Genomic DNA, 20,201 nt, shown 5'->3' with positions numbered 1-20,201 from the left:
AGCAAAAGGAGATCATTCAGATATTACACAACTTCCAATTTCCAAAGACAAGCTAAAGTATATAATTTTCAATTTTAAAAATTCCAGGTAAAAAGTACAGAAATGTATATCAAGTGATTATCCTAATAAAAGCAACAACAACAGATGCAGCTCAACTTTACATCAAAGCGAAATCTGCTGTGCTGCAGCCAGCTTTGCAGCTTTCTTCCGTATGAGTTTTGGATAAGAGACCAGATGAAAGCTTAGTTGGGCAACCTCAAATGGCTACAGCCAAGAGAAAAATACTCTAATGTTAAAAATTTTAGGCACTACCTTGCATTTACAATGGCAAGTTGATCTTCTCAGACCACTTAAAGATATCTGAATAAACTTGATCACCTCCCAGCTCTTCTCCTGTAGCACCAGCTGCAACTCTCATTATATCCTCAATTAAAGCAAAATTTCCCATTATATCAACGTGGGCGCCACTTTGAGTGCCCCGGCCCTCCAGAAAATTTGCTGGAGGAGAATGATTATACTCCCTAATGTATGTTCGGCTTCCTGAAGGATTGAATCTGGTTTTCCCGCGCCAAGCTTTAGCACACATGAAGCCTGCACTTAAAACAGGAACAGTCTCATCCCCATCAACAGTGTAAACTCCATCTTTCAAACAGCTCTCTTCGTCTTCCCCATCAGCTGATGTATCTATCTGAAATGGAATGTAGCATTCAGCAGAAGGAGATAACTTGTAAACATAAGCTCTTTCTGTTGGTATGCCAACTCCATACATTGAAAAAATTTCCATTTCTGGGGCATTGGGTAACCTGTAAAACCATCATCCCAGATGAAGCATAATCAATAAGAAGACCATGTTCTGATTGCCATGCCTTAGTAGCTCAATCAGCTAATTGAACAGCATTTAAAGAGAGAGAAAGCCATGCAAGTTCAAAACAGATATTAAAGGCAAATTTTTTTACAACGATTAGATGAAAAGAAATCAAGATATAGGTGTACCATGCTAAACTATACAAAATTCAAGATGATGCCAATTATCATAATGAATATTTTTTCTATGGAACTACTATAAACAAACAAGAGTAAAAAAGCTACCTTTCTTCATTACAGAAATATATCAAGTGACCATTCCTTTGACCACAATAGCCATTTAATTGTCCAAATCAACTCCTAGGATCTATATTGCTGTAGCACTATAAAATTTTGAATTTGAATAATATCCTGAAGCACAAAAAATTTAGCTTCTTTCAGAAATTTAGCCACTTATATACTTATATTTACCAACTTAAAGCAGTAGGTAAGCAGACATACTGAAATGTCGGCTTGCATACTACGCAGTAAGTGATATTGCTATAGCCAACATATTTAAGGGCTGTTACAAAGAAGAAAATTCAAATCATATTTTCTAAGAATAGTTGATAAAAGTATGGCATCTCACTTTGTTTCCAGGGGGTTTGACCAATATTTGTAGTGATTGTACTTTGGATCATCCAAGTTCTCAGCAATTCCATAAGAGAAATGAGCGCTACCACGCTCCATCATTTTTGGGGCTACAAAATGAAGCAGATCTAGAAGAGATCCCGTGCCATAAACCTTATGTTCTGCAACAGCTTTAATACCTTCATATCCCATTTCATGGTACTCTGTCCACACATCACGACAAGTACTGTTTGCAACACTACGACCTTTAACCGCATCCTGCAATATTGAGATAGCAAAAAAAATTACGGCAGCAGTTAAGAATCAACCATACAAATTAAGACAATAATTAAAGAAGTTAAACTGCAGCATCCTGATTGTAAAAGCAAAGGCAACAGAGCAATGCAAAACATACCAAATGCGCATAACTTGGCAACATGTCGAAGAAACATGTACAGCTAGTTCAAAATTTGAAAAATTGCTCTGCTTCTCACCAAAGTTGGTAAAATAAAAACACTTACCCTAAACTCAATCCTCTCAATATGAGATGATTGTGCCTCCGCTACATCTTTGCCAAATGATATAATTCTCCCATATTTAACACTCTTTTTTTGAGAAATCCCATTTTCAATCACTTCTTGGATATCATTCTTGGTGTCATTGTTTCTTTGCCTTCTCTTGCTAGGAGTGTAACCTTCCTCAGGTGACCAATCAAGATCACCCCAAATAGTGGCCCCACCTCTTGGTATCATGGACATGGTCGAGTCCCACGTGCGAGACATCCTCATTACATGTTGCAAGGTCTGAAGGGAAAAGATATCTTTATCCAAGAAAACTGGTGCAATGGCCCTGCATGTTGGGAATATAACTCAGAATATTTGCTACATAAAAGCTGACTAAGAGTAAATGCATATAAGAACAATCATCATGTACGTTCGAAGAGCAATTACCCACTATGAAAACAATAGTGTGTATGATACACTATAAGCAATAGAAGAGAATTTTTTTTCATTTGAGAAAAAAAAAGAAAAAGAAAAAAAGGAGAATCTGGTGGCAAACCACTAGCTTTAAATTTGAAAACAGATGAATAGAGCAGGGACAGTCAAAGTCTATAAACAGATTAAAAAATCCCAGAAGCTCACATATTATGAGACGGAAATGCTTCCGATTAGAACTAGACTGGTGACTAGCGGCCAAATGAAGGTTATCAACAATGTGACAGTGAACTTTAAGCCTTTAATATTAAAAGGCCATACATTTAAACAGGGTGAGATTTCTCTTGAGAGAAGATTACTAATAACCAGAATAAGAGAAACATATGCTTAGAAAACTACAATTTCAGTTGTCAGTAGGATAAACCGACATAGCTTAACAAACATTTGATAATGTTGGCAATACACTAGTGTTAGAATTCATGGAAGAGACGAGATTAGTGAAAGACATATAAGTGGGAAGAACACATAAACTCATAGCCTAAAGCTTTGGGTTGGATTGTGTCAAGTCCATAAATGCATTCTTTCACAAACCCATCAAAAGGATTCTCTTCCCGCGTAATACAAGCTCCCCGGACCTCTAACAAGTAGCCTTAAGGTAAAATGGATATGAGGTATAGGATTCTCCTCCCGTGTAATACAAGCTCCCCAGACCTCTAACAAGTAGTCTTAAGGTAAAATGGATATGGGGTATACCTGGTCAAAAAAAAAAAAAAACAACTTACGTCATTCCAATGGCAGCCTAAAAAGAATAGCTGAAGCAAGATGAATGGATTGATAAGGGTTAAAAGTCATGTTTTCATTATCCATGGGAAAATTTACTCCTGAAAAATGCACAGCTCTTATGCAAATTTTGATTCTCTTTAATCCACAGGCAAAGAATATTTGTAATCTCTAGCAAGCTACATTTATCTCTAAAAAATCTATCGGAAGATCACTGCAAAAACCTGGCAACTGCAATATCCCTAGCTTCAGCAGAGAAAAGCCCTGCAACAGCTTTTGGAACACCTAAAAAGGGACCACCAATATTCATCACCGCCTTGATATGCTTAGCACACCAATCTGGCCCACCGCCTCCACCCAATGGAGCTGGTGCCTCAACCCACTTCATGAAATGCAGAAAGTACAAAACACCCATAGAGTGTGGAATAATAACGGCTTTATTCCCACCATTGGTAGCAACCATCACTTCTATATTAGTCTTCATGCGGCTTAATGTTTGATCACGGACCTGATTAATTGAGTTTATTAGATATATGATCATTTATAATTTTATGCTTGGAAAGGACAGATACTAGAATATTAAATTCCACAGGCCTATAACACAATCTAGAAATTCAAGATGGGGAAAAAAAGGAACAAAGAAAAACCTCAGTGTTCTGAAATGAAAGTCTCCAATCATATGAGGCCATATACATTGTTTTCTCCTCATATCCAATGTGTGCCAAGTTAGCAATCAGAACTGCCCACACAAAATAGCCTGGAGCAAAGTAATCAGCAGCCACAAGTCCAGAGACAGGTCTAACCCTTATGCCTGGAGGATCCAATCCAGTTTCATTGTCTAGTGACATATGCTCTACCCAACAGAGAGGTCTGCAAAATATCCAAGAGAACAGTAGAAAGGTGCTGGATTAATTACCAAAAGCATAACACAGCAGATAGCGAGAAAGCTACCAACGATATCTAATTTGAATCAGCAATTCCTAGGCCCCTACAATTGTAGCACACATTTTTTTTTCTTAATAAGAAAAATAAAAAGGTTTTATAAAATCCTTTCCACTTGTGTATACTGCAACTAAGCCAAAGTTCAACTCCATTACATTTTATCTTACAGTAGAAGGAAGATGGAAACAGTGATGAGTTCCTAACAATGAGCCTTAGACATGTCCAATCAGATTATTTACATGAAAGATTGCTTTCTGTTTCAGTTTAGTGTACTATGCAGAGTTTACACTCCTGTTGACAAACTTGAATATTTAATTGAGATATCTTGTTAAATGATCAAACTTCAAATATGGCGAAAAAGAATGTCTGTTTCCAGTGATCAATAGTTCAGCAAAATAGATTTCTTTCTTCCTTCCTTGGCGTCAAAAACACAAAGCTGAGTAGCTGACACATAATCCAAATTGGCAAGTTGTATAACAATGAACTTCTCCCTATATATAGAAAGAAGAGGAAACAAATTAACTAAAGCCAAACTAATTAATCAAAAGTTTATCCTGAACAAAGTTTTTCTCCCTATCAAGGGACCCGTTGCCTTAACACGAGTAATACTTACATTAACAGCACTAAAAAGTAGGGAAAAGCCCTACAGGGCGTTCAAAAATTGCTGGTTGACGTTTAAAGAACTTCTACATACAGCAAAGCAATTCATATTTCTAATTCATCAAACAAATACATAAACAAGCAAAATAATTCGGAAACCAGTAGAGTACCTCAATCATTCGTACCTCTTATATACTTCTCCAAATGTTCCACCCCAAAGCCGCTTCCGAAACAAGCCATCAGCACACTGGTGCCCTTCCCACAACTCAAGGCCCGCTGTGACAATCCCAGGGACAAAAACCACTGGATGCTTAGCCTTAAATGCCTCTTTCCTCAACTTCACACCCGGTGGGTCTGACAGAGGACCCGTGATGGCCTCGGTGACATACTGGGGAAAAGATGCAGGCATTGCGTTGTATAGAAACAGTAGAAACCACCACACCATGCATATACAACCCACGAACCAGCAGCATCCGTCTATGCAAGACCATTTCGGTTTGCTTCCGGCCTTCTCCTGTGGTCTTCCGCCGGTGGGTTTCTTCTGGTTCTTCTTTTGGTGTTTCTTTTTGTTACTATTGTCTTCTTCTTCCTCGCTTCTTGTTTTCAAATCAGATGCTGAGCTTTTACTGGGTTCAGTAATTTTTTTGCGCTGAATTAGAGGCATTTTCTGGGTTCAATTACCTTTGATCATTAAGCAAGAAGAGCATAATTACTTACAAGAAGCGAAGAGCTATTAATTATATGTATATAAAAAAAGTATAAAAAAATTGAAAAAATGGACTCCAATGAGCTTTGAAATTCCAGTGGTTTTTTGGGAAAGATACAAAGAGAATCCAAGAGAAGATTAAATTTTTAATCTTTTCCATGAAAAAAGAATCCCTTTTGTTTTTTTTTAAACAAAATTTTGAGCTACAGCTACTGTACATTAGCCTGATCTCGAGAGAATATATTCCATAAAGATGATTTTTTTATATATTCAATTTTTTTATATATAATCATTTTTGAGAAAAATATTTTAGTATATATGAAATAAAAAATTTACTAATTAATTTTTTAATTTTTAAAAAATATATTAAAATATTTTAGATATTTTAAAAAATTTCTCTATTAATTTTAATTATTAAATATTATTAAAAAATTAAAATATTTATCATATAAAAAAATTAATTAATAAATTTTTTTAAAATTTAAGAGACTAATTAAATTAAAATTTTTGAAATTATAAAAATTAAATAGTAAAATATTTAATAATAAAATTAATAGATAATTAATTACTAAAATTTTAAAATATTAAAAATATTTGTAATATTAATAAATTTTTTATTATCATAAAAATTAAATTGTAATTTTTTCTTAATTTTTTAATTAGATTTCTGGACGGAAAACTCCATAGCAGTGAGACCCTTTTTTGTACAGTCCGATCCATAGACGAAAGATAAGTCGAGGTAGGAACGTGGCGGACGAGGATTGGGAATGACAGAATATGATTGGTCCAGTAACATGAAGGCAAATAAAAGATGTCAACGTGGCAAAATCTAATTGGGAGGTTGTCGTGTTACCTCATTATATCAGCGACAAGTAATCTTAAGGAATAGCGGAGAATATTCGTGAATGGCGGCATTAGAATCACGTCCAAACGACATCCCGTTTTTGTGAGCTGCCGTTGTAGTTGAATTTCTTGCTGCCTGCGGCACGTGTTTTATTACCAAGACTGATTTGTCGCCGAAGGTTTTTGACGTTCGTGTTTTGTTTTAGCAGTGGCAAATGAGATGATTTATTTAATGCAACGGTTTTTTAGCAGGAAAATATTTCATTAAGATGAAATAAAATTACAAGGCCAAGCCCACCCAATAATTTTGCTATAAAATTCTAAACCCGAATCCAGGTCCAAGCAGAAGAAACTTAAAGCAAAGTGAACTTACGCCGGCGGCTAAATCTGATCGTCAAATTAAAAAAATTGATTAAATTGAATTAATTTTAAATTTTAATTTAATTTTTTATTTAATTTAATTTGATTCAGTTTTTAATTTTAAAAATTTTAATTATTTCAATTTTAATTAAAAAAATTAAAAAAATTAAATCGAACAGATTAATAATAATATATTATTTTTAATAATATAGAAAAATTAAATTATATTAAAATTAAAATATTTTAATTAAATTTTAAAAAATTAAAAATAAAGTGTAAAAAATAAAAAATATTAAAAATCAAAATTGATCAAATCGAATCGAATCGAACTGAATCAATTAGATTCGATTTTTAATCAAAATCAATTCAATTTAATTTTTATAAATACTAAAATTTTAATTTTTAATTTATTTAATTCGATTCGATTTTAAATTAAATTAACCGAATAGAAAGCACTATTGTACAACAAGACTTCACAAAATATTTAAATAATTTTATATATTGTATAAAATTTTATATATTTAAACTATTTATTAATTAATTTTTATTTTAAAATTATTTAATTAAAATATTTTATATTTTATAAAATTAAATTTTTTAATCTTTTCATTAAATAAATCCTTATGTTAATACTATTTAATTTATTTAATTTTAATTAATTATTTTATTTTATCTCTCTCGTTTTCTAAAATTTAAAAAAGTTATTTTTATTTTTAAAATTTTAATTTCAATGCATAAATTTTTTTAAAATTATTTATTTATTATATAATTTAATTTTATATATTATTTTTATTATTAAAAAATAATTATCTCACTTAATTAGTTCTAATTTATTTATATAATTAAAATTATTTATTAAATTATTTAAATTTAGACAAATAAATTTTAATTTTTTTATAAATAAAAGTGGTTTATAAGCAATATTTTATTAATTAATGAATTTTATAGACTATTAAAATTTAAAAAATAATTTAATTTAAAAAATATAAATTTAATGGATAATAAATTAGATAATTTAAATTTAAAAATATTTAAATATAAATCAAGTATTATTTTTATAGATAATAAATTATATTATTTAAATTTATAAAAAAAATAAAATGAAAATATTGTTTTTATAAATAATTTAATTTAAAAAAATAAATTTCATAATAAATATTATATTAAATTATTATGTTCTTTTAATGATATTATTTTTTTATAAATTTAAATATCATAAAAAATAAATTTTTTTAAATTTGCCCAGATCATATAATTCTGCTTAGTAACCATTCGATCGATTTGATTTAAAATTGAATCGAACCGAATAAATTAAAAATTAAAATTTTAGTATTTATAAAAATCAAATCGAATCGATTTTAATCAGAAATCGAATCGAATCGAATCGAATCTATCTGATTCGGTTCGATTCAATTCGGTTTGATCGATTTTGATTTTTAATAATTTTTTTATTTTTTACATTTTATTTTTAATATTTTAAATTTTAATTAAAATATTTTAATTTTATTATGATTTAATTTATCTATATTATTAAAAAAATATATTATTATCATTAATCGATTCGCTTTGATTTTTTTAATTTTTTTCTGATTAAAATAGAATCGAATCAAAATTTCTGAAATTAAAAATCAAACCGAATTGAAATATATAAAAAAATGAATTAAATTTTTAAATCGGTTTAATTCAGTCAATTTTTTTAATTTAAATCGAATACTGCTTTCTGCTCTGATTTTTTTTTTTTTTGTGTTATAAAAAGTAACGTTTTTATATTCTGTTTCCACCTTGTCAGGATTCAAGTTTGAGGGTTAGTGTTTCTTTAAAGAGAAGCATACCCATATCAAAACTTCTCTGCTGGCTGTCTAACAAGTATTCTTAGAATATTATCGGCAGTTTTAAAATAACCGACATATATATATATAAATTTACTGAAAATTTTAGATATTTTGGAATTAATGAGCTCTGAATAAATGATATTCAATTATTACGTTCAAATACCAAGCAAGTTCAATTTATTTATTTATTTTAGATGTTATGGAATCTCACTTAATGCATGAGTTGGCAAACATGGCCTTAACTTGTGGGGACCGAAGGCGGAAAAAGACAGAGAGAGAGAGACGAGGCGGTCCTTTTTACGGGGATCTCGGAGTCGGATGCCGAAGGAAGTTAAAGAGCTGCTTGCTACGAAAGATGGGTCAAACCATTCAGGGTTACCAATATTCAGTTTAAATCGAAATAATCGATCGAATTGATTAATTTTAAAAATTCGGTTTGATTTTAATTTTTTATTCAGTTTGGATTTAATTTTTTAAAAAATTAATAATTTCGATTCGGTTTGATTTTGAATTTAAAAATTTCGATTAAACTGAACTGAACTGAAATCAGCAATATTACGTCATTTTCAATAGTTCATTTATTTGTCCTAGATTTAAAAGTCATCTCCTTTCGTTCTCGTTTGCCACATCCCACACAGAGTCACGTTCACACATTCACGCTGTCCCCCTTCTCCAGATTTCACGCCGCCTGTGCCTCTATCCATCCACCACTTCCAGCAGCGCTTTCACCGTCCAACCTCCATTCTCTTTCCGGCGACATTGACTGATTGACCATCGTCGGGTGACTCGGCTTTTACATTGCGGCTGCGTGACCCAGCGACCCGACTCCTCTTTGCCTCATTCCTCCGTCGCTCTCTAGTCTCTCTCTCCGCGCAATCGTCAGTCGTCATTTGTCGCTGCTGTCGTGTGCTGTTGTGTGACTTGAACCGATCGAATCGAATCAGATCAGTTCGAAAGCGAGATAACTGAACTTAAAAATCCCATTTCAAAAAAAAAACAAAAAGAAAAGGTTAAAAATCGGTTTAACCGATTGAATTGACCGAATCGAACCGAATCAGATCGGTTCGATTCGATTCAGTTATCTCTCTTATTCGATTCGGTTTGATTTTTATAAAATTAATCAATTCAATTTTTGATTCGATTCGATTTAATTTTAAATCGAACCGATCAAATGCTAACCCTAAAACCATAACATTACGAAAGGCATTTGTTAATAAAATATAATAATAAAAAAAAAAACTGCAGAAGACGCAAGCTATTGCGATTCAAATAGTCACAAAGGGCCCCTGCAAGAAGAGCTAAATAAATATATTTTTTATTTTTAAAACAATTAATATACTTATTAAAATAAAGGATAATATTTGAACAGCGATGATCAATGACTTATTACAATCCCTAAATCTAACGGCTAATCGGCCATCATCATCAGCAATGCGGCTGTTTGTATCTTTTTCTCAAAAGAAGTGCAATTCTAGCTAATAGCACCTTATATAATCATAATCTTTTCTATAATTAAGAATAATTAAATTAAATTGAATTTTGTTTAATTTTATTTGATAAAATAAAATTTTAATGACTATATTATTTCTTATTAAAAAAATATGGAATTGATTGTGAGTTTTATTAAATTTGTAGAATTGTATTACCTAAAAAAATCAAGGAGTATAAGAAACTAGTAGTGAACCAAAAAGGGCAAAAAACAAACAAACAAACAAACGCAGCCTTAGCTGTGCCACTTGTACACTGGAGTCTCCCTCAAGACTGAGAGAGTGAGGAGGTAAGGAATGTGCTTTCTTAAGTGGGCTTGTGTAGGAGAGAGAGAAGACAGAGAAGAGGAGAAGAGAGCTTCTCTGCAAATTTTTCTTTGCTGTTACTCATTCTAACTGGCAAAATGAAATTTTAATCCTAAATACCCTCACAAATCGCCTCAAAGCATGTCCTCATTCCTCCATTAATGCTCACTTCTTCTCCCCTTTCCTCCCTCATTTATAGCTATGTAAATATACTCATTCCCCACTTTACGCTGGGATCTCAACTTCAAGCTACGTTTTGAAGCTGAAGGAGCTGAACCCATTTTCACTCTTCTTTCTAATGTAAGCATTTCGTTGCTTGTACATTTTTATGTATATGAAAATGTATGTTTATAGACATACTCGTGTTTATATGCTCTAGTTTCTTGTGATTCTATTGCGATTCTGATCTGAGTTTTGGCTTTAGATTTTAGCTAGGGACTGGGGATGTTGACGTGTATAGATTGTTCAAAGCAGCTTAACAATGGATCTCTGCACCACAGAGAGAGAGAAGATGATGATGCTATGGGGACACCTAGGACCAAGCAGGCCATCAAGGCTATTACTGCTCAGGTATTTGCATATTTTTTCAGACATCTTTCAGCTCTACTCTCTGTTTATTTACTGAAAAAATAAAGTAAAAGGACAAGCAATCAGATTTTTTGAAGTTTTTGTTCTTTTCTAAAGGAGCTGAAATTAAAGTAAAAGTCATTAAATAAAGGAACGAGTTCTATAATGACTTTTCATCTAACAATTGCGCACAAACGAATTTTCATCTAACAATTACGGCTTAAATTGTTCGAGTTTTTCTAGTTTTTGGGTGGAAACAAAACCCATGACTTTTTTTTGTTCTTTTCTCTTTGTCCTCTTCTCTGGGTAACCAAAGGGAGGGTACGGGTGTGATTTCAAAGCTTGGATGCAAAAGCAACATCTCCAAGGGCCTTCCTGAGTTCTTTTTTTTTTTCTTAAAGATTTTTTATGACATTTCATTGTTTTTTCTTCGTCTCACCCTTGTTGTGAAATTTAGGTAATTATTTTGTTTTTCTAGATAAAGGACATAGCAGTAAAGGCATCTGGAGCGTATAGAAACTGCAAGCCTTGTTCTGGACCATCAAACAATAATCCTAATGGGAACTATGCTGATTCTGATGTTGCATCAGAGTCAGCAAGGTTTCACTACTCATATCAGAGAGCGGGGAGTTCTAATTCAACCCCGAGAATGTGGGGGAAAGAGATGGAGGCTAGACTGAAAGGGCTGACAAGTGGTGAAGGAACACCTGCATCAGTTAGTGGGCGAACAGATTCTGTGGTGTTTATGGAGGAAGATGAGCCTAAGGAATGGGTTGCGCAAGTAGAACCTGGTGTGCTTATCACCTTTGTTTCTTTGTCCCAGGGTGGGAATGATCTCAAGCGAATTCGTTTCAGGTAATAATGCTTTATTTCTGTTTAGTTGTTGCTAATCTAATCTGTATGTGAAGGTTATGATTTGTTTGAACATTGTCACTTTTTCTACCATGTGAAATTGTGCAAGTGTTAACTGGAATTTTGCCATGTTCAGATTGTCCTTTGAGTTTAATCTCTTTCTTCATGTTGAAGGCTTTAGTATCTGATTGTGATCAGTCCCTTATCTTTGGTTTGGATGTGAGAACTGGAACTGGGTCAGCCTGAGATTGTCTATTGCTGTTTATACTCTTTCATTTGTTGTGTGATGTTGAAGGTTTTCATTTGTTATAAAATGATCAAAATTTTTTTTCGATTTGTTGATGTTAATTGGAGATGACCATTGTGACATTGCCTATTATGATTATGTTGTATTCTTTTGCAGTAAATTTGAATTGGAGTTGTTTATTGCATTAATAATTAAATTGAAACCTTGTTCTTTTTTACTCGGCTATTTCTTTGGCAGGTTGAATATTAGTTTTCCATCTTTTACACATGTTATAGTTTACTAGAAAATTAGGATGCAACCAAGTGCAAACTATTACGTCACCTTGTGGATGGCAGTAACATGTAGGACAGAAGTGAACCATAACGTTAGATATGTCTGTATGCATGTGGATATGGGTACCCACTGTCCTCTGCTTCCTTCATTCAATTATCAAATAAGTTTAGACTTCCAGCTGAAAGTAACAAATAAGCCACTGTTTGGAGTCTTCACTATATTGTACAAGCATTTCATATTTACTTGTCAACTTGCTTTTGTTTGTTTGGACCAAAATAACTTGTGAACTATTCCATATTTTCTGCACCTAGAAGCACCATCCTACCCTTCCAAGGGAAAAAAAAGGAAAAATGGAAAGCAGATTGTGACTTTGAAAATTTTCCCTTTTCTACTGTGGAAATTTTTTGTGAAATCTTAAGGGATAACTTGGTGACCACCTTAAGAATAAAATAAAGAATTAATATGGTAATACTGTTCAAATTTTGCAGCCTAAGGACCATGATAGCCCCAAAAAGGACATAAAACTTCAACTTTGATTTCTCTCTCTGTGGCTAGTCTCTTTATGGTTGACTTGCTATTCTTTTAGAATTTCAGAAGTGCTATTCTTTTGGAATTTCAGAATTGCTATTCCTTCCCTCACTTATGCATAAAATGTCAACTTACCTGACTGGACATAATTAAGTATAACTGATATGAATGAAATTCATGCAAATGCAAGAACACGACTTTGGTGTATACCTTAGCACATGCAAGATGCTTGATATCCTAATTTATGTCTTGCTTCACTTGGTCTTTGAGTAAGCTTTGCTGAGATATCTATGCTCAATGCCATTTGATTCAACAAAGGTGGAGCAAAGCATTTTACGTGTAAAAGCTTGAGGAATTTGGTAGCTCACATGTCGATTGATTTGATGGTTTTAGGATTTGAATGAAGTGAGAAGTACATGCGTTCGCTACTTTGAGAACTCTGCTGCATGGAGTTTCATTCTGCCTTATATTCTCTGTCACATTCAGGCAGAGAAATTGTGGACATTTTGATAGTTAGAAAATTTTGTACAAGCTGTAGAAACTGTTATGTTAAGGAGTTCAATCTCTTGGTTCTTTTCCTTCTATGAGAGCTAGTTTTCTGGGAGTGTATCCAGGGATTAAACATTAAGGTCTCCCCCCCCCCCTTCCCCAAATCTAAAAGTACACCATTAGTTGTTTCTTAAGCTTTCTTGCATTCTTCTTGCTTGCTAGGGCTATGCCATCGCCTCTCCTTTTCTTTTATTTTTTTTATTTAACAAATTTTATTATTTGTAAAAGATCTTTAAAATCAGTTGGAGGCATTTTTGTGTAGATGTTTAGAGTCTTGATAATTTTGATATTTGATCAGTCGTGAAATGTTCAACAAATGGCAAGCTCAAAGATGGTGGGCTGAGAACTATGACAAGGTCATGGAACTATATAATGTTCAGCGCTTCAATCAGCAAGCAGTCCCACTTCCTACCCCTCCACGATCTGAAGATGAGGTAAGATGCCCCCAATTAAAATTTTAAGGATTTTTCTCTTTGCAACATGATGATGTCATGATTTTGTTGCCTGCTGGTGTGTGATTTTGACATGTTTTGAACAAATAATTTGCTTTGAGTATTTAAGTTGAATTTTATTGCAGTTTGTTGATGTTTGTTTTCGGGCTATTGTTCCTTTGATACTTCAGGATTTCAAGTGCTATATGCTGAGATCTGTGGGTTAAGTCCACATGAACTGACTAGGGCCTTCATTTGGACTTTATGGTTGGTTTTGATTTTCACCTTTTTCTTCTTCCTTGTCCAGAGCTCAAAGCCTGAATCTGCCAAGGACAGCCCTGTGACTCCACCACTAGGCAAAGAACGCCCTCGCAATTTCTGCTGCCCTACAGGAATGGGCTATTCTTCATCAGATTCACTTGATCAGCAGCCAATCCAGGTCCATCAATATTATGAATCAGCAGCTCTTGCTTCAACCCCAAAGCTCTCAAGCATAAGTGGGGCTAAAAGTGAGGCATCATCGGTAGGGGGTTCTGCTAGGTCTAGTTTGTCCAGAGAGGCAGATCACTCTGGAGAGCTTTCAATCAGTAATGCAAGTGATATGGAGGCTGAATGGGTTGAACAAGATGAACCAGGAGTCTACATCACAATTAGAGCACTGCCAGGTGGCACTCGAGAGCTTAGACGTGTCAGGTTCAGGTTAGTGGATTTACATAATTAAGAGAAATATAATGGGATTGAATCTTTTTATGATCTTTTCTCATGCTACTTGATTATATTTTTTACCTTCTAAGTTGTAATGAGATGGTAACTTGAACAAACTAATCTGTGAGGTTCTTGTTTAGGCAATAGGACAATGACATCTATAGAGATGTTTATGGGCCTGCACAACATTCGTTTAATATAGGTGATTCTTTGGTAAACAGGACTTTTAAATTAACTTTGATCATTTTCTAACACGTAATTGATCATATCAATGACAATTAGGAGAGATTACTCAATTTCTAGACTCATGCAGTCATGTTTCCTCTAACACTGGTTTGGTTTCATTTGCCCACAAGACGAAGATCTAGAATTCTAGGCCTTGGTGGTATTAGGCATTACTTGCTGTCCTGCTTGATAATATGCTATGTGCTGGGCCTTGGTATATCTTCTATTTACGAGACTACTTTTTCATTTCTTCCATAGCTACATATTACTCAGGATTGCATATCTTGTACGTGTTGTGGATAAGTTGTAATAATGAAAAATCTTATGTGAGTGAATTGTCGCAGTAATGTTTTGCTTCTCCCTGTATGTTTGGTGCAGCCGGGAAAAGTTTGGTGAAATGCATGCAAGGTTGTGGTGGGAAGAGAACCGAGCGAGGATACAAGAACAGTACTTATGAGTCTAGCAAACTGATGGGGTGGTGCTCAGAATTAGTGTTACTGTTTAGTCCTTTCTACTGACATAGTTAAACATTCTATGGGCATAGGGACTTAATTGGTGAAGCCTGTCTGGACTGCGACCTGGCCAACTTAGTCTGCTTAAAGTAGATCTTGCTTAGCTTTTGTTACTTTTCCTTCGTATTTTAATTTCAGGGGAATGATGTGCAATTGTTTGGATACTTTGTAGTTTGGCTAAAGGATGCAGAGTTAGAAAGCTGGTGCAAAATGTTAATTATGATGTTCATACGTGACTTTTTAGTAATTTACTGCCTCTCAAGACTCGTTCCATTTTACTCTCTTTTCCATTCTTTTTTCTCTATCGTTTTGGTTTTTTCCCCTCTCTTGATAAAATTTACAATACAGCTGTGTTGAGACTAACCGACATAAAAAATTTTATAATAATTCAATTTAATTTTTTTAAATTTAATTTAAAGGTTGGATGTTATAAAAGTTGGAGTTAATTGATTTTAAATTAAATATTTATATTAAAACAATATGAATTTTGATATGAATATTTAGTTTAGAGATTATTAAATTTAGTATTATAAAAAAACTAAAGCAATCATAAGAGTAGCTTTTAGTTAATTAGGCAAATAATCACTCAATCATAGTCATTTAACATTTGAGTATGAAAGTGTTAATCTCATCATAACTACCAAATTAGGTGCTTAATCCTTTTTGTCCAGCAAATGCAAAATGTCTATAAGCTCCTTTACTCAAACCGTAACTATAATTATACTTTTTTCCTTGAAGATAAAACAAAAAAATTTAAAAAAGACAATTTTTTTGGTACATTAGAACATAATAATAAAATTATGAAATAAATTCAGATTTAAACAATTAATTTTAGTATCCTATTGAATGCCTTTTTGCCATTATGTTTGCCGGAAAACAAATAAAAATTAAAATATTTTAAATACAAAACATATATATATACAATCTAAAATTACAATCGGTTCATATAAAATCTCATTTACAGTGCAAATCTATATAGATCCTCTGTATACAATAATATTTCCACGCATATTTATGGATATGTATTTTTACTCTAATGATATTTAAGTTAAATTGTCTAAACACTGATGATTTTAAAATTTAAATTCCTAACTTTGTAGATTAAGTTTTGTCTAAACCAACGGCACATTTTTTTTTCAAATGCTAATAGCATATAAAAATAGAATTCGTTAGAATTGTGACATTTATATTCGAGATTTAAAAGCAACGTGCGAACTTTTCCATTCGGTCCAATCGAATAGTAAAGAGCTCGATCTATTCAGTATGAAGATTAGACCATCAATACTTCTGATTTTATCAATGTCCGAAACGGATAGCCCAATCATTTCAAAACTCATACTACAAATAGAAATTAAATATGAATACTACAAATCTCAGTAAAAGCCGAGCATGCCGAGCACGATATGATACAATCTGGAAATATATAATACAATTTGGAAATAAATACAAACCTTGATTGAGCTCTTCAAAGCTTGAAGCGGATAGATAAATCTCTTCAAAACACATATACAACGAGGCATTGAATTTAAGCGCAACAGATCTCAGCAATCGGAAGGAACTCACCTCTATATAGGTCAGATGAGTCGGGCACGACCTGATGAAACCAAAGCAAGGTACCAACCTCCAACATGATGGTCGGCCCCTCTAGCCCCTTTTGAAATCTTTAATACGCATGTTGTACTTCCGGCTGATGTGACACGAAATGAATGGACAAGATATGGGTTAACCCGCATCGCATTTATGAGCAATCTGACACATCTGTTAAAGGGTGTCCACATCCAATCTAATGGGACTTGGCCCTAGAGGTCATCAGAATGATTAGGGTACATATACCCTAGAACCAACCCAAAACAAGGGGTTAATTGTCTCTTAGACTCCCTCTCCTCTCACTGCTCACACATATCCTCTGAAACTCCCTCCTTCTCTTTAATGCCCCTTATTATTTTCTCTTTGTATTACCACATCCCTCAAATAATTCTATATCTAACTTGCGCGTCAGAGGGTCTCCACCAGGGGTATCCCCGGTAGGCTCTCTAATTGTCTTCTCATATTTTGTAGATCTCCTTCCTCAAGATCGACTATAGAGAGATCTATACGAAATCTCTAATTGTCCACCCTCATCAAACCAATCACGGATCAATGATCAGTTCATCGGATTGAGCCACTGTACATGTGTCCACGTCCGAAGACCTCGCCAAATCTAAATTTATCAGTTGGTGCCATCTGTGGGAATGAAGAAGACTATCCTGTCGCTGAGGTTTTCAAACAAAACCCATTAAGATTTACATGGCAAACCAAGAAAAGCTAACAACCAGCAACAAGAAAGACCAGAGGGAAGAGAGATGGTGGAAAGACTCAAGAATAACCAGCTATATCTAAAAGACACACGGTGAAAGTGAGATAGAAAAAAATGCTGATGAGAGAAGAAAGTGCAACACAAGGATGATCCATGAATCATGGAAGAAAGGTGACATACGCGAGTTAACTAAGCTGCACGGTTACTTCTTTAACTCAAAATATTTTTGTTATCATAACTAATTACAAAATTTAAAATATTAGATGAAAACCTTATGTATATGAGCCCGAACATGATAGTATACTGAAATAGTTTAAAATCTCTCATCGGTGATTAATATTAGCATGAATTCACTGAGAAAAAGATTATTTATTTAAGCATGTTGCTAAGTAATTGGAAACTTGCAAAATCAATAGTTACATTCCTTTGAAATGTGAAGCACAGTATCTTGCATGTCACGATATTCATTGATAAATATTACTCAATTAATAACGAGCATTCTTGCTAAATATTTTATATGCAAGTTTTTATTTTTTGCTGATAAATTTTAAAAGTAAGAGAAATACTAATAAGCCCGAAATCACTAGTAAAATCACGAGTCTGAATCCCTAAAATTCTCAGTAAGACCACAAATTTGAATTTAGAAATCGTCAGTAAGGCCACGAGCCTAAATCTCGGAATCACCAACAAGGCCACGAGCTTGAATTTTCTAATCGCCAGTAAAGTCACGAGCCTGAATCTCGGAATCGCCAGTAAGGCCATGAGCCTAAATCTCGGAATCGCCAGTAAGGCCATGAGCCTGAATCCTTGAATTCGCCAGTAAGGCCATGAGTTTGAATTAGGGCTAAGAGCCCGAAATTTCTCGAAAAAAGAATCAAGGCTAAGAGCCCGGAAGTCGACCAGAGAGACTAGAAGCCGACCAGAGAGTCAAAGAACTCAGAGAAAAAAATTAGGGCTGAAAGCCTAGAAGATGCTTAAGAGCCAAAGTGCTCAGATGAAGACCCAGAACTGAGAGCCCAGAAGATATCAAGGAGAAAAGAACTCAGACTACGGTCCAGGGTAAAAAGGCCAGAAGACGCATAGGAGCAAAAATGCTCAAAAGCAAACTCAGGGCTAAGAGCCCGAAAGAAATCCAAGGGAAAAATACTCAGAAGAATCAGTGCTAAAAGCCCAGAAGGTGCTGAAGGGCAAAAAATCTCGAAAGATGACTAGAGAGCAAAATGCTTGGACTAAAGTCTCAAGGCTACGAGCCCGAAAAATGACAAAAGCAAAAATGCTTGGAAGACGCTTAAGGGTAAAGATACCTGAAGATGCACGAGAGCAAAAATGCTTGGAAGAGAGCCCGAAATATGCACAAAAGCAAAAATGCTAGGAAGACACTACAAAGCTAAGAGTTCATAAAAGGACAAGAGCAAAAATGCTCGGATAAGAAATCAAGGCTAAGAGCTCAGAAGCCACCTAACAACAAAAATTCTTGAAAGAAAAACCAGGAATAAGAGCCTGATAGAACACAAAAATCTAAAAGCACTCCAACCAAAGCTCAGGGCTAAAAGCCCAAAAGATACTTAAGAGCAAAATGCTCGAACTAAGGTCCAAGAAAAAAAGCCCGGAAGCCATTTAAGATCAAAATACTCAAACAAAGGTTCAGGGCTAAGAGCTTGGAAGACGCTTAAGGATAAAGAGCTTGGATGAAGAATCAGGGCTAAAGAGCTTAAAAGTTGACAAGAGAGTCAAAGAGCTCAGATGAAAAATCAGCGCTAAAAAGCCAAAAAGTATACGGAGAGCAAAAGTACTCGGATGAATAACCATGCTAAATGAGCCTAGAAGATAACAAAAAACTAAAAGCGCTCGGACGAGATACAGGACTAAGTGCTTAAAAAATGACAAGAGTAAAAGTACTCGGATAAAGAATTAAAGATAAGAGCCCGGAAGACATTCAAAAGCAAAATGCTTGAACCAACGTCCATGATAAAAAGACCAGAATACCCTTAAGAGAAAAACGCTCGGATGAGATCCAGGGCCGAGTACCCAAAAGATGCCTAAGAGCCAAAGTGCTCGGATGAAAACCTAAGACTAAAGAGTCCAAAAGCTGACCAGAGAGCAAAATGGTCGGACTAAGATCCAAGGCAAAAAAACCCAGAAGAAGCATAGGAGCGAAAATGCTTAGAAGTAGAATTAAGGTTAGGAGCACAGAAGAAGCATAAAAGTGAAAATGCTCAGAAGTAGAATTAAGCTAAGAGCCCAAAAGGCACTTAAGAGCTCAGAAGACGCTTAAGGGAAAACAGCTTGAATGTCGACCATGAGCCAAAAGAGTTTGGATGAAGAATTAGGGTTAAAGAGCCCAAAAAACGACAAGCAGAAAACTGCTCGTATAAAAACCTCAAGGCTAAAGAGCCCGGAAGACCATAAGGAGCCTGAAAGCTCGGACGAAAGATCAAGACTAAAGATCCCGGTAAAGAGCTCCAATACTTATAAAAATACTCAAGGCTAAAGAACCCCAATGATGATATAAGTGCTAAAAAGCTCAGAAAAATAATTCAAGTCCTGAAAAGCCTAAAATGTCCCTTCTAAAAGGAGTACGAATTGATAACATGAAAAGAAAAAAAAGCACAACCTTTTGAAATTTTTAAAAATTCCATACAGCAACTTGCGATACTCTTTATTATGATCTTTATCAAATAGTTTGTCTATTACTCTTTTCGCTTATATGAATCTTATATATCATTATCTCGACACGCCATCAGAGTTAAAACAAGTCATGAATGACCTACAGACCTAACGAGACATTACAATCTCATATAAGCAACAGGGA

General features: G+C 34.1%; 2 protein-coding genes across 3 annotated transcripts; one reads left to right on the top strand and one right to left on the bottom strand.

The window, feature by feature from the left end:
- Positions 1-38: 38 nt before the first annotated feature.
- On the bottom strand, positions 39-5,585 carry LOC110626764 (phospholipid:diacylglycerol acyltransferase 1). Of its 2 annotated transcripts, none has more exons than XM_021772840.2 (6): positions 4,856-5,585; positions 3,776-3,998; positions 3,353-3,636; positions 1,935-2,262; positions 1,433-1,692; positions 39-803 (listed from the first exon to the last, which is right to left on the bottom strand). In XM_021772840.2, the coding sequence occupies exons 1-6, from the start codon at positions 5,332-5,334 to the stop codon at positions 320-322; spliced, it is 2,058 nt and encodes a 685-aa protein (XP_021628532.1). In that variant the 5' UTR covers positions 5,335-5,585; the 3' UTR covers positions 39-319. The 2 variants fall into 2 exon arrangements, with proteins under 2 accessions (XP_021628532.1, XP_021628533.1); XM_021772841.2 differs by having other exon boundaries at positions 4,841-4,979.
- Positions 5,586-10,178: 4,593 nt separating this feature from the next.
- On the top strand, positions 10,179-15,371 carry LOC110627202 (protein Brevis radix-like 2). Its single transcript, XM_021773487.2, has 6 exons — positions 10,179-10,504; positions 10,629-10,774; positions 11,250-11,626; positions 13,519-13,654; positions 13,959-14,350; positions 14,960-15,371. Exons 2-6 carry the CDS (start codon positions 10,649-10,651, stop codon positions 15,036-15,038), a joined length of 1,110 nt encoding a protein of 369 aa, XP_021629179.1. The 5' UTR covers positions 10,179-10,504; positions 10,629-10,648; the 3' UTR covers positions 15,039-15,371.
- Positions 15,372-20,201: the final 4,830 nt, after the last annotated feature.

Source organism: Manihot esculenta, chromosome 11 (assembly GCF_001659605.2).
Source record: "Manihot esculenta cultivar AM560-2 chromosome 11, M.esculenta_v8, whole genome shotgun sequence".
Lineage (NCBI taxonomy): Eukaryota > Viridiplantae > Streptophyta > Magnoliopsida > Malpighiales > Euphorbiaceae > Manihot > Manihot esculenta.
The sequence above is the reverse complement of the archived record's forward strand: the minus strand, read 5'-3'. Positions and strand labels throughout refer to the sequence as shown.

Bases quoted from the DNA above. Each gene is read 5' to 3' on its own strand.
- LOC110626764 (XM_021772840.2), bottom strand. From the start codon at position 5,334: ATGCCTCTAATTCAGCGCAAAAAAATTACTGAACCCAGTAAAAGCTCA. The intron at 3,999-4,855 runs GTACGAATGATT...GATATTTTGCAG, and splicing joins TTTGGAGAAGTATATAAGAG to ACCTCTCTGTTGGGTAGAGC. The intron at 2,263-3,352 runs GTTTTTGCAGTG...CCCAACATGCAG, and splicing joins AGGGATATTGCAGTTGCCAG to GGCCATTGCACCAGTTTTCT.
- LOC110627202 (XM_021773487.2), top strand. From the start codon at position 10,649: ATGTTGACGTGTATAGATTGTTCAAAGCAGCTTAACAATGGATCTCTG. The intron at 10,775-11,249 runs GTATTTGCATAT...TTGTTTTTCTAG, and splicing joins TCAAGGCTATTACTGCTCAG to ATAAAGGACATAGCAGTAAA. The intron at 11,627-13,518 runs GTAATAATGCTT...ATATTTGATCAG, and splicing joins CTCAAGCGAATTCGTTTCAG to TCGTGAAATGTTCAACAAAT.